The following is a 13,013-nucleotide window of genomic DNA, read 5'->3' as shown; positions in this document are numbered from 1 at the left end:
TATTTGAATATGTTGGTAACCCGTTGTATAAAAGGAACCTATGTGAGAATGCTATTCACTGACTACAGCTCAGCGTTCAACACCATAGTGTCCTCAAAGCGCATCACTAAGCTAAGGACCCTGGGAATAAACACGTCCCTCTGCAAAGGGATCCTGGACTTCCTGATGGGCCACCCCCAGGTAGTATTTATTTAAAAATTTTATTTAACCTTTATTTAAATAGGCAAGTCAGTTAAAACAAATTCTTATTTACAATGACGGCCTACACCGTCCAAACCCAGACAACGCTGGTTCAATTGTGTGCCGCCCTATGACCAATTGTGATCCAGCCTGGATTCGAACCAGGGACTGTAGTGACACCACTTGTACTGAGATGCAGTGCATTAGACCCCTGCGCCACTCAGGGGGTAATGGTAGGTAACAACACATCCGCCACGCTGATCCTCAACACGGGGGCCCCTCAGGGGTGTGTGCTCAGTCCACTCCTGTGCTCCCTGTTCACGCATGACTGCATGGCCAGGCATGACTCCAACCCAATCATCAAGTTTGCAGATGACACAACAGTGGTATGCCTGATCACTGACAACGATGAGACGGCCTATATGGAGGAGGTCAGAGACCTGGCCGTGTAGTGCCAGGACAACAACCTCTCCCTCAACGCGATCAAGACAAAGGAGATGATTGTGGACTACAGGAAACGGAGGACTGTGCACGCCCCCATTCTTATCGACAAGGCTATAATGGAGCAGGTTGAGAGCTTCAAGTTCCTTGGTGTCCACATCACCAATAAACTATCATGGTCCAAACACACTAAGACAGTTGTGAATCTTTTCAGTCTCCTGAGGGGGAACCCTCAGACTGAAAAGACTTGGCATGGGTCCTCAGATCCTCAAAAGGTTCTACAGGTGCACCATCGAGAGCATCCTGACTGGTTGCATCACTGTCTGGTATGGCAACTGCTCGTCCTCTGACCGCAAGGCACTACAGAGGATAGTTTTACTTTTAAACTCAGACAAAACAGAGATGCTAGTTCTAGGTCCCAAGAAACAATCTTTTGTTGGATCTGACAATTAATCTTGATGGTTGTACAGTTGTCTCAAATAAAACTGTGAAGGACCTCAGCGTTACTCTGGACCCTGATCTCTCTTTTGACGAACATATCAAGACTGTTTCACGGAGCTGTAAGTCTTTATTGAAGACTTACAGCTTCAGTAGGTCCTGTCCGGGTTGGCACCGCCCTCGGGTTTGTGCTATGGGGGAGATCTTTGTGGGCTATACTCGGCCTTGTCTCAGTTGGTGGTTGAAGATATCCCTCTAGTGGTGTGGTGGCTGTGCTTTGGCAAAGTGGGTGGGGTTATATCCTGCCTGGTTGACCTTGTCCAGGGGGTATTGTGGACGGGGCCACAGTGTCACAGTGTGTCCCGACCCCTCCTGTCTCAGCCTCCAGTATTTATGCTGCAATGGTTTATGTGTTGGGGGGCTAGGGTCAGTCTATTATATCTGGAGTATTTCTCCTGTCTTATCTGGTGTCCTGTGTGAATTTAAGTATGCTCCCTCCAATTCTCTTTCTCTCTTTTTTTTCTCTCTCGCTCTCTCTCTCTTTATCTCTTTCTCTCTTTCTCTCAGAGGACCTGAGCCCTAGGACCATGCCTCAGGACTACCTGGCCTGATGACTTCTTGCTGTCCCCAGTCCACCTGGTCGTGCTGCTGCTCCATTTTCAACTGTTCTGCCTGCGGCTATGGAACCCTGACATGTTCACCGGACGCGCTACCTTGTCCCGGATCTGCTGTTTTCGACTCTCTCTCTCTACCACACCTGCTGTCTCTAACTCTGAATGATCGGCTATGAAAGCCAACTGACATTTACTCCTGAGGTGCTGACCTGTTGCACCCTCTACAACCACTGATTATTATTATCTGACCCTGCTGGTCATCTGTGAACATTTCAACATCTTAGCCATGTACTGTTATAATCTTCACCCGGCACAGCCAGAAGAGGACTGGCCACCCCACAGAGCCTGGTTCCTCTCTAGGTTTCTTCCTAGGTTCCTGCCTTTCTAGGGAATTTTTCCTAGCCACCGTGCTTCTACATCTGCATTGCTTGCTGTTTGGAGTTTTAGGCTGGGTTTCTGTATAGTACTTTCGTGACATCGGCTGATGTAAAAAGGGCTTTATAAATACATTTGATTGATTGATAGTGCATACGGCCCAGTACATCACTGGGCTCAAGCTTCCTGCCATCCAGGACCTCTATACCAGGCGGTGTCTTTGGAAGGCCATAAAATTGTCAAAGACTCCAGCCACCCTAGTCATAGACTGTTCTCTCTGCTACTGCACGGCAAGCGGTACCGGAGCGCCAAGTCTAGGTCTAAAAGGCTGCTTAACAGCTTCTACCCCCAAGCCATACGACCCCTGAACAGTTAATCAAAGGGCCCTCTTTTACGCTGCAGCTACTCTCTGTTTATTGTCTATGCATAGTCACTTTAACTCTACCTACATGTACATATTGCGATTGTTATTTTACTGGCGCTGTTTAATTATGTGTTACTTTTATTTCTTATTTAAAAAATTGTACTTAACACTTATTTTTCTTAACTTCTTAAAGCATTGTTGGTAAAGGGCTCGTAAGTAAGCATTTCACTGTAAGGTCTACACCTGTTGTATTCGGAGCATGTGACAAATAACATTTGATTTGATTTGATAATGCCCTCAAAGCGGTGTTTGATGGATATATTGGCACGGTTTGCCAATATATCCGTAACGACACCCGTGCCAGTGTATCCTCCAAACACCGGCTTATCTGGCATTAATCACTGAAACAGCACAGTATAGACGAAGCAGTATAGATGAAGTGATATGTAAAGAGTTTCACTTCATCAAGCATGAAGCTGATTTCCATGATCAACCATCTGAACGTTGAAGCTTTGTCCCCCAAAAATATTTGTGGTCCTCTTTATTACTGTATGAACAACAGCATCCTCACCCTCCACAGTAACCTTGGCTGTGCTCTTTGACCCTCCAGCCATGCAGCTGTACTGGCCAGTGTCGGTCTCCTTGAGGCCCTGGATGGTCAGCTCTGCCTGGCTCTTCTCCGTCCTCATGCTGTACTTGCTGGATGTCTGCAAGGCAGTGCGGCCCCTGTACCAGCGCACCACCCTGGGGGAGGGGGCAAACTGACACCTCAGTGTGACCGAGCTGTTCTCCTTAGCCTCCACGTCTGGCATGGGCTGGACCACTTTCAGAGGGCGCTCTGGAAAGGTACAGGGATGGATAATGATATAATACAGTATGTTAGTCTGTTTAAGGGATTCAAAAGCAAAGTACGAACCCAACGGGAAACACCTCTCACAATACAGTACTCTGCCCTAGAGCCTGGAGGGTCATTGTCAACAGTAAGCAGGGCATCGTTCCAACTTCCACTTGGTGACAATCAACCTTACCCTTAACGGTGAGCTGTGCGGTGGAGCGGCTCTTCCCGGCGTTGAACTGCACAGGGCCGGTCATAGAGCTGTCCGTGCTGATGAAGCAGAGGGTGTGCAGTGTGCCCTGCCGGTCTATGCTCAGTTCAGGCCCCTCCATCAGGACCTCTCCGTCCAGGGTCCACTTTGGGGGTCTCCCCGCCCTCAGGCTGGTCTCCACCTGGAACAGGGCCTCCCTGGGCTCGGTCACCTTCACAGACCTCAGCCCCTGCACTATGCTGATCGCCTGCTCTGCATGCACAGGGAGCACACATTGGATCAGCATCATCACTTAGAGCTACTTCAAAGGAAAGTGTACACCCAGGAAGTGTGTAAGGTAGATAGTTGGGTTATCAGTGTGAACATACATTACATGGCCAAAAGTGTGTGGACACCTACTCGTCAAATATCTCATTCCAAAATTATGGGCATTAATATGGAGTTGGTCACCCCTTTGCTGCTATAACAGCCTCCACTCTTCTGGGAAGGCTTTCCACTAGATGTTGGAACATTGCTGCAGGGACTTGCTTCCATTCAGCCACAAGAGCATTGATGTTGGGAGATTAGGCCTGCCTCGCAGCCGGCGTTCCAATTCATCCCAAAAGTGTTTAGTGGGGTTGAGGTCAGGGCTCTGTGCATGCCAGTCAAGTTCTTCCACACCAATCTCAACAAACCATTTCTGTATGGACCTCGCTTTGTGCACAGGGGCATTGTCATGCTGAAACAGGAAAGGGACTTCCCCAAACTGTTGCCACAAAGTTGGAAGCACAGAATTGTCTATAATGTATCTGTAACGGCTTTCCTCCTCCTCTTCATCCGAAGAGGAGGAGCAGGGATTGAACCAAAATGCAGCGTTGTGTGATGACATATTATTTATTTAAACAAGACACAAAACGAACTATACTTGATTAACTACAAAACAACAAACGACGTAGACGCACCTGAACATAAGAACTTACGTATAACGAAGAACGCATGAAAACAGGAACAGACTACATAAACCGAACAAACGAACAAACAAACCGAAAACAGTCCCGTGTGGCGCAACGTACATAGACACAGACACAGGAGACAACCACCCACAACAATCAATGTGAAAACACCTACCTTAATATGGCTCTCAATCAGAGGAAATGAAAACCACCTGCCTCTAATTGAGAGCCATATCAGGTCACCCTTTAAACCAACATAGAAACAGAAAACATAGACTGCCCACCCAAACTCACGTCCTGACCAACTAACACATACAAAACTAACAGAAAACAGGTCAGGAACGTGACATAACCCCCCCCTCAAGGTGCGAACTCCGGGCGCACCAGCACAAAGTCTAGGGGAGGGTCTGGGTGGGCATCTGACCACGGTGGTGGCTCAGGCTCTGGGCGAGGTCCCCACCCCACCATAGTCAATCCCAGCTTACGTCTCCCCCTTAGAATGACCACCCTCATCTTACACCCACTTAATTTAAATGTTAACCTTAAGATAAGGGGCAGCACCAGGACAAGGGGCAGCACCGGGATAGAGAGATAGCTCAAGACCGAGAGGTAGGTCAGGATAGAGAGGTAGCTCAGGATAGAGGGGCAACTCCGGACTGAAGGGCAGCTCCGGACAGAGAGACAGCTCTGGACTGAGGGACAGTTCTGGATCAATGGCAGCTCTGGGCTGAGGGGCAGCTCATGACTGGCTGACGGCTCTGGACGCTCATGGCTAGCTGACGGCTCTGGACGCTCATGGCTAGCTGACGGCTCTGGACGCTCATGGCTAGCTGACGGCTCTGGACGCTCATGGCTGGCTGACGGCTCTGGACGCTCATGGCTCGCTGACGGCTCTGGCAGATCCTGTCTGGTTGGCGGCTCTGGCAGATCCTGTCTGGTTGGTGGCTCTGGCAGATCCTGTCTGGTTGGCGGCTCTGGCAGATCCTGTCTGGTTGGCGGCTCTGGCAGATCCTGTCTGGTTGGCGGCTCTGGCAGATCCTGTCTGGTTGGCGGCTCTGGCAGATCCTGACTGACGAATGGCTCTAGCGGCTCCTGACTGACTAACGGCTCTGACGGCTCGGGACAGACGGGCGGCTCTAATGGCTCGGGACAGACGGATGGCTCAGACGGCGCTGGGGAGACGGATGGCTCAGACGGTGCTGGGGAGACGGATGGCTCAGACGGCGCTGGGGAGACGGATGGCTCAGACGGCGCTGGGGAGACGGATGGCTCAGACGGCGCTGCGGAGACGGATGGCTCAGATGGCGCTGCGGAGACGGATGGCTCTGGCTGATCCTGTCTGGCGGAAGGCTTTGGCTGCTCCTGTCTGGCGGAAGGCTCTAGCGGCTCCTGTCTGGCGGAAGGCTCTAGCGGCTCCTGTCTGGCGGAAGGCTCTGTAGGCTCATGGCAGACGGGCGGCTTTGCAGGCTCATGGCAGACGGGCGGCTTTGAAGGCTCAATACAGACGGGCAGTTCATGCGGCGCTTGGCAGACGGCAGACTCTGGCCGGCTGAGACGCACTGTAGGCCTGGTGCGTGGTGCCGGAACTGGAGGCACCGGACTGGAGACACGCACTTCAAGCCTAGTGCGGGGAGCAGGGACAGGGCACACTGACCTCTCGAAGCGCACTATAGGCCTGGTGCGTGGTACCGGCACTGGTGGTACTGGGCTGGGGCGGGGAGGTGGCGCCGGAAATACCGGACCGTGCAGGCGTACTGGCTCCCTTGAGCATTGAGCCTGCCCAACCTTACCTGGTTGAATGCTCCCCGTCGCCCAACCAGTGCGGGGAGGTGGAATAACCCGCACCGGGCTATGTAGGCGAACCGGGGACACCATGCGTAAGGCTGGTGCCATGTAAGCCGGCCCAAGGAGACGTACTGGTGGCCAGATATGTAGAGCCGGCTTCATGACATCCGGCTCAACGCTCAATCTAGCCCTACCAGTGCGGGGAGGTGGAATAACCCGCACCGGGCTATGCACACGTACAGGAGACACCGTGCGCTCTACTGCGTAACACGGTGTCTGCCCGTACTCCCGCTCTCCACGGTTAGCCTGGGAAGTGGGCGCAGGTCTCCTACCTGCCCTTGGCCCACTACCTCTTAGCCCCCCCCCAAGAAATTTTTGGGGTTTCTTCTCGGGCTTCCTCGCTAGCCGCGTACCTTCATATCTCCGGTTCCCTTGTCCGGTTGCCTCTGCTCTCCTCAGTGCCTCCAGCTGTTCCCATGGGAGGCGATCCCTTCCAGCCAGGATCTCCTCCCATGTGTAGCAACCCTTGCCGTTTAATACGTCCTCCCAAGTCCACGAGTCCTGATTATTTGGTCGCTGCTCGTAGTCACACTGCTTGGTTCTGGTAATTTGGTGGGTGGTTCTGTAACGGCTTTCCTCCTCCTCTTCATCCGAAGAGGAGGAGCAGGGATTGAACCAAAATGCAGCGTTGTGTGATGACATATTATTTATTTAAACAAGACACAAAACGAACTATACTTGATTAACTACAAAACAACAAACGACGTAGACGCACCTGAACATAAGAACTTACGTATAACGAAGAACGCATGAAAACAGGAACAGACTACATAAACCGAACAAACGAACAAACAAACCGAAAACAGTCCCGTGTGGCGCAACGTACATAGACACAGACACAGGAGACAACCACCCACAACAATCAATGTGAAAATACCTACCTTAATATGGCTCTCAATCAGAGGAAATGAAAACCACCTGCCTCTAATTGAGAGCCATATCAGGTCACCCTTTAAACCAACATAGAAACAGAAAACATAGACTGCCCACCCAAACTCACGTCCTGACCAACTAACACATACAAAACTAACAGAAAACAGGTCAGGAACGTGACAGTATCGTTAAGATTTCCCTTCCCTGGAAATAAGGGACTTAGCCCAAACCATGAACAGCAGACCCAGACCATTATTCCTCCGCCACCAAACTTTATAGTTGGCACTATGCATTCGGACAGGTAGCGTTCTCCTGGCATCCGCCAAACCCAGGTTCGTCCATCGGATTGCTAGATGGAGAAGCGTGATTCATCACTCCAGAGAATGCATTTCCACTACTCCAGCGTCCAATGGCGGCGAGGCTTACACCACTCCAGCCGACACTTGGCATTGCGCATGGTGATCTTAGGCTTGTGTGCAGCTGCTCAGCCATGGAAATCCATTTCATGAAGCTCCCAACGAACCGTTCGTGTGCAGACGTTGCTTCCAGTGGCAGTTTGGAACTCGGTAGTGGGTGTCGCAAACGAAGACTGATGATTTGTACATGCTAAGCGCTTCAGCACTCGTCGGTCCCGTTCTGTGAGCTTGTGTGGCCTACCACTTCGCGGCTGAGCCTAGATGTTTCCACTTCACAATAACAGCACTTACAGATAACCAGGGCAGCTCTAGCAGGGCATAAATTTGACTTGTTGGAAAGGTAGCATCCTATGGCGGCGCCACATTAAAAGTCACTGAGCTATTCAGTACGGGCCATTCTACTGCCAATGTTTGTCTATGGAGATTGTATGGCTGTGTGCTCGATTTTATACACTCGTCAGCAACGGGTGTGGCTGAAATAGCCGAATCCACTAATTTGAAGGGGTGTTCACATACTTTTAGCCATGTAGTATATTTAGTTGAATGATGTGTTTTGGTGACTTACGGATAAGTATGAGGGTGTAACACTTTATATGAAGGTCTGCTTGTAAACTGCTTATTAACATTTAGCATAAAAATATACCTAACATTGGAACTAGTATGTTAAGCTGGCCAGACAATAAGTCAGAATGAATTACAATGAGCATCTCACCCTCCACTAGCAGTTGGCAGGAGGTCTTGTCATCGCCAGCGTCACAGGTGTAGGTGTCCTCGTCTGACGAGGCCACGTCATCAATGTGCAGCTGCCTGTAGACATCGTCGCTAACAATCTGGTGCTTCTTGCTGGGTTGGATCTCACTCCTGTTCTTGAACCACCTGACCAGGGCGTTGGCCCTGGACACCTGGCACTCCAGCAGTCCTTTGTGTTTGTACATAGCAATCTTCACTCTCAGAGGCTTCACTATCTGCACAGGCAGCTCTGTGGAAATAGGAGTACCACTGAACCATTGCTTATTGAAGCTTCACCTGATGAGGCCACTTAGGCCAGATTACAGTTGTTTTTTTGTTGTTGTCATTGACGAACATTGAGATCGTTGATTCTAAAAAGAGATGTTCACCTTTTACCGTGAGAGTTGCATAGGAGGAGACCCTGTCTGCAGTGAATTTGATCTCCCCAGCATTTGCTGGCCTTACAGACTTGAAGCACATGGTGTGAGTTTTACCTGTATTCAGATGGAAATAGGTGTTTCATTAGTAGTATTCAATTATGTGTATAAACCCTGGATTGCTGATGCTATTCAATGGCCAATGAGAGGCTTTGAAGCCACCAGCCGCCATATTGGCACTCCACACTAGGAGCAGTCCTCCATAGGAATGAATGGAATCCTACAGTATTTCAATAAAATGTTTCAAGGACAAAATTACATGTATTTCAAAGTATGTGTTTGTTCTATTGGGGACAGTAACATTAATGGGGAGAGTAAAACATTTACATTTTACATTTAAGTCATTTAGCAGACGCTCTTATCCAGAGCGACTTACAAGTACATACATTCATACTTTTTATTTTTTTATTTTTTTGTACTATGATGTGTGTGTAAAAAATGTGTAAAAAAATGTGGTAACACTTTCTATGAAGAACATATGCGTAATGCATTATACATGTACCCATAATGCACTACGATAGAGTAATAATGCCCTATAAGCATAGTTATACACTCACATAAAGACTTATATAGACTCATAATTCCGTGTACCAATACTCCTAGTGCATTATAGGTATAATTAGAATTAAGCAATAAGGCCCGAGGGGGTGTGGTATATGGCCAATATACCACAGCTAGGGGCTGTTCTTATGCATGACGCAACGCGGAGTGCCTGGATACTGCCCTTAGCCGTGGTATTTTGGCCATATACCACAAACCCCCGAGGTTCCTTATTGCTATTATAAACTGGTTACCAACGTAATTACAAGAGTAAAAATAAATGTTTTGACATACCCGTGGTATACGGTCTGATACGCTACGGCTTTCAGCCAATCAGCATTCAGGGCTCGAACCAGCCAGTTTATAATCACTTATAATGTACAGCAACATAGCGCTGGTCACTTTTTCCTCAAGGATCATACAGTATTATAAACGACCATCAGTGTGATGATTCTAATGTATTTTTTTGTCAATGAGCAGCACATCATTATTACTGCATCATAATCTTTGTTATGGTGTGTTATAGCGCATACTTATAAGCCACTATGAAGTCATCTTTGATTGCTTTAGGTAAAGTGATGAAATGCCTAAGGCAGACAGATATAATACACCTGTTAAAGCTGTTACGATACAATTATAAAAAGTGTTCATTGTCAGCTTTTAGCAAGGTATACCTTTCTCTGCATTTCAACAGCGCCTCCTGTCAGTCATCTGGGGTTAATACATATCGTCGGTAGTATACCGAGCTATAAACACATGTCCATGACAAGGCTCAGCTGTGTCCCATGCTCACCCTCGTGCCTGATCTTGACGTTGTCTCCGTGTTTGATCCTGGTGTTGTCGTTGTACCAACGCCCGTCCACGTCCTCACAGTTGACCTCACACAGGAAGGTCACACTCTGCCTCTCAGTCACTTCCTCATCTTCCAACTCCTTCACAATCTGTATGTCTCTGGCTGGCAGACAACCACAGGGAGACAAACTCAGACAGATAGGCCAGACATTACCTAGAGGTCCAGTGTGCGATTCGATCAAATGATGTGCTGTGATGTATTGTGGTCTGTACTGGGAATTATCTGTGATTTTACATTTATTCTTCGCCAAGCCATTAGTCTGGATGAAAAGTCAGTGAGAAAATATCAGGCTAACATAGAAACAGACTGGCAATAAGACTTCCGGCTATTACAGAAGCATTAGACTGAGAAAGGGTCATACAATTGTCCCAGATGCATTATTCCTCTCAACTGTTGTGTTCTGTCATACTGTTACCTATGACAGTGAGTTGGCCTGAGGTTTGGATCCAGTTTTGGCTCCCGTCAGTCTGGAAGGAGAACAGGCCAGTGTCTCCTACGGTGACCCGGGTGAAGGTGAGAGTGTGTTTATTCTTATGGGTAGCGATGTGACAGGTGGGCTTGGATTTGAGCCTGACCCCGTCCTTGGTCCACGTGCCCGCTATGTAGGACAGGTTGAGGGTCACCTCGAACGTGCAGCCCTCCCTCTCACACACATCCACATCCTCCAGCCCCTTCACTACCTGGAGATGGATCTGGTTCTCTGCAGACAGAGAGTAAGATATGTTCCAACAAGTGTGTGTGTGTGTGTGTGTGTGTGTGTGTGTGTGTGTGTGTGTGTGTGTGTGTGTGTGTGTGTGTGTGTGTGTGTGTGTGTGTGTGTGTGTGTGTGTGTGTGTGTGTGTGTGTGTGTGTGTGTGTGTGTGTGTGTGTGTGTGTGTGTGTGTGTGCGCGCGCGTGGGGCAGGGAGAGATTTCACATTTCTATGTCGGGTCATTGAATATTGAATAAAGTTGAGCGAAATACAAAGTCAAAGAAAAGTAACTGCATAGAATTTGTCCCGTGGAATGGAGGCCTTACTTGCAGCAGCTACCTTGCTCCCAGACTTGTCTCCCATGGTTTGTCAGGAGGGATGGCTTCAACCACTTCTGATAGTGGTTGGCTTTCCCCTTGTCCGTATCTCTAGGTTGTCCCTAGGGCTAAAACGGCACAGTTTGATACATCTTTACAAACATGCTGGAAGTCAAGGAAACCTTCATATTGACTTGTAAATAACCCCTCCACTCTCTCACTCTCACAGACATTTTTCAAAAATGAAGGACCAACGTGGACTTGAGAGCGACACTTTAATATGGCTATACTGGGATGTGGCATGGATGGCTGGCACCCGACATCATGAAGATGACAAGTAATCTCTGTCACCTTACATGGCTGAGCTCAGCATCACTAATTTGGCGTCTGCTGTGCTGCCCCCTCCAGCAGTCTACATGTACAGTATGTATGTGAGGAGACTCCGCTAACCTCAAAATGGGTTAAACAAACGAAAGGTGTCAATCAGTATGACTGACTGACATAGAATACAAAAACAGAACCAATGGATGAGTTGAAAGGTTTTTAAGACTCCAAACCACTATGAGGGGCGTGAAGCTTGATAATGGCGGAGTGCCATCCAAGGACAAGACCTCATCAAATGACTTGCCACGTCACGTCATTTTAACTCACGTGGTGCTGTGTGCGTAATACAGAAATACAGACACATTCTCAGTCAACACTGTCTCACAGACCTCATGCTACGAAACCCAATAAGGTTATCGACAAAGGAGGTCAGCCAAAGTCACTTCACATATTTATATATCCAAACAGCTGTGGAGAAAATATATGATTAACCGTCATGCATGTCATTCTGTCATTTTCCATGTATCTGTTTCCATAGAAGTTAAAAATCTAAACAACAGGATGACATTCACATTGGCCAAATGGGCAACTGGCTAGTGTGAGCACGTAGTACGATATTCAGTCTACAATACTAATTGATGGATGACATAGTCACAACTTGTCACTGCAGGAACATAGAGCAGAACAGAAGATAGATACAACGCCAAACAGCTTTGAAGTTATACTAAATGTTCACGTGAACACCTGCCTGTAATGTCATAATTCTCAGACCAATGAGCATCATGGTCCCCAATCATTATCAATTTCCTGACGCATATAAATAAGCGCCAGAAAATGGTCAATGGCAGTGATTTCTTTTGATACAATAACATACAGTATCAGAAATAGAACTCTGACCACCTGCTGTGGTGTACCCACCTTAAGCCTGGTCAGCTGTATTCTGGGAAAATCTCTTTCCTCACATGCCCTCTCAGTATCCTAACGAAAATACCACTTTCAGCTGGACAAAAAAGCCGCCTGTCATGAAAGGTATGTCCGACCTTTGTCTTTCTTCACCCCAAATCCCTCAAGATTAACAACAAAAGTTAGGCGAGGAGAGAGGATGCCCAGGTTGGAGGGCTAGCCTACCACACAGTCTCCAGAGCGGACGGTCAGTCGGCCAATGGCCCTTTCTCTTTTTTTCCTGCTTTGGTAAAGCCTAATGCTGAACAGCTGAACAACATCTCTCCTGTCAGACTCCCCTCCAAAATAGACCAGTGTCATCTCACACTGTTGCGTTTACGCACTGAAGGTAGGTGAGGAGTCAAACGCAGGAGAGCAGAGATGTCAGCGTAGCGTATAATTTAATAAAGGCAAGTCCAAAAACACGGTACAGTACAATACCCCAAAAACAACGCCCAAGACAATGGGAACTAACAGTAAGGCGCAAAAACACAACGCACCTTATTATAATAACCACACGCGAAATACACTGAGGAAAGCCTCCACAAGCAACAAGAAAATAATCCCGCACAAACCTAAGCGGGGAAACAGGGGTAAATATACACACAAACTAAAGCAAATGAAAACCAGGTGTGAATGAACCAAAGACAAAACAA

The 13,013-nt window shown here is 48.1% G+C and overlaps 1 protein-coding gene across 1 annotated transcript in view; it reads right to left on the bottom strand.

Annotated features, from left to right (window-relative positions):
- The window catches only part of obscna (obscurin, cytoskeletal calmodulin and titin-interacting RhoGEF a), a 109,693-nt gene extending 98,556 nt beyond the window's left edge, over positions 1–11,137 (bottom strand). Inside the window, exons 1-7 of the mRNA XM_039003063.1 lie at positions 11,101–11,137; positions 10,499–10,783; positions 10,024–10,185; positions 8,643–8,747; positions 8,237–8,503; positions 3,441–3,710; positions 2,984–3,250 (exon numbers count right to left, since the gene is read on the bottom strand). Of these exons, the coding sequence (XP_038858991.1) occupies positions 2,984–3,250; positions 3,441–3,710; positions 8,237–8,503; positions 8,643–8,747; positions 10,024–10,185; positions 10,499–10,783; positions 11,101–11,137 (1,393 nt within the window). The remainder of the gene's footprint in view (positions 1–2,983; positions 3,251–3,440; positions 3,711–8,236; positions 8,504–8,642; positions 8,748–10,023; positions 10,186–10,498; positions 10,784–11,100) is intronic.
- Between the last annotated feature and the right edge of the window lie 1,876 nt (positions 11,138–13,013).

The sequence above is a fragment of the Salvelinus namaycush genome, chromosome 10, assembly GCF_016432855.1.
Source record: "Salvelinus namaycush isolate Seneca chromosome 10, SaNama_1.0, whole genome shotgun sequence".
Classification (NCBI taxonomy): Eukaryota; Metazoa; Chordata; class Actinopteri; order Salmoniformes; family Salmonidae; genus Salvelinus; species Salvelinus namaycush.
This window is presented reverse-complemented; position numbering and strand designations above follow the sequence as displayed.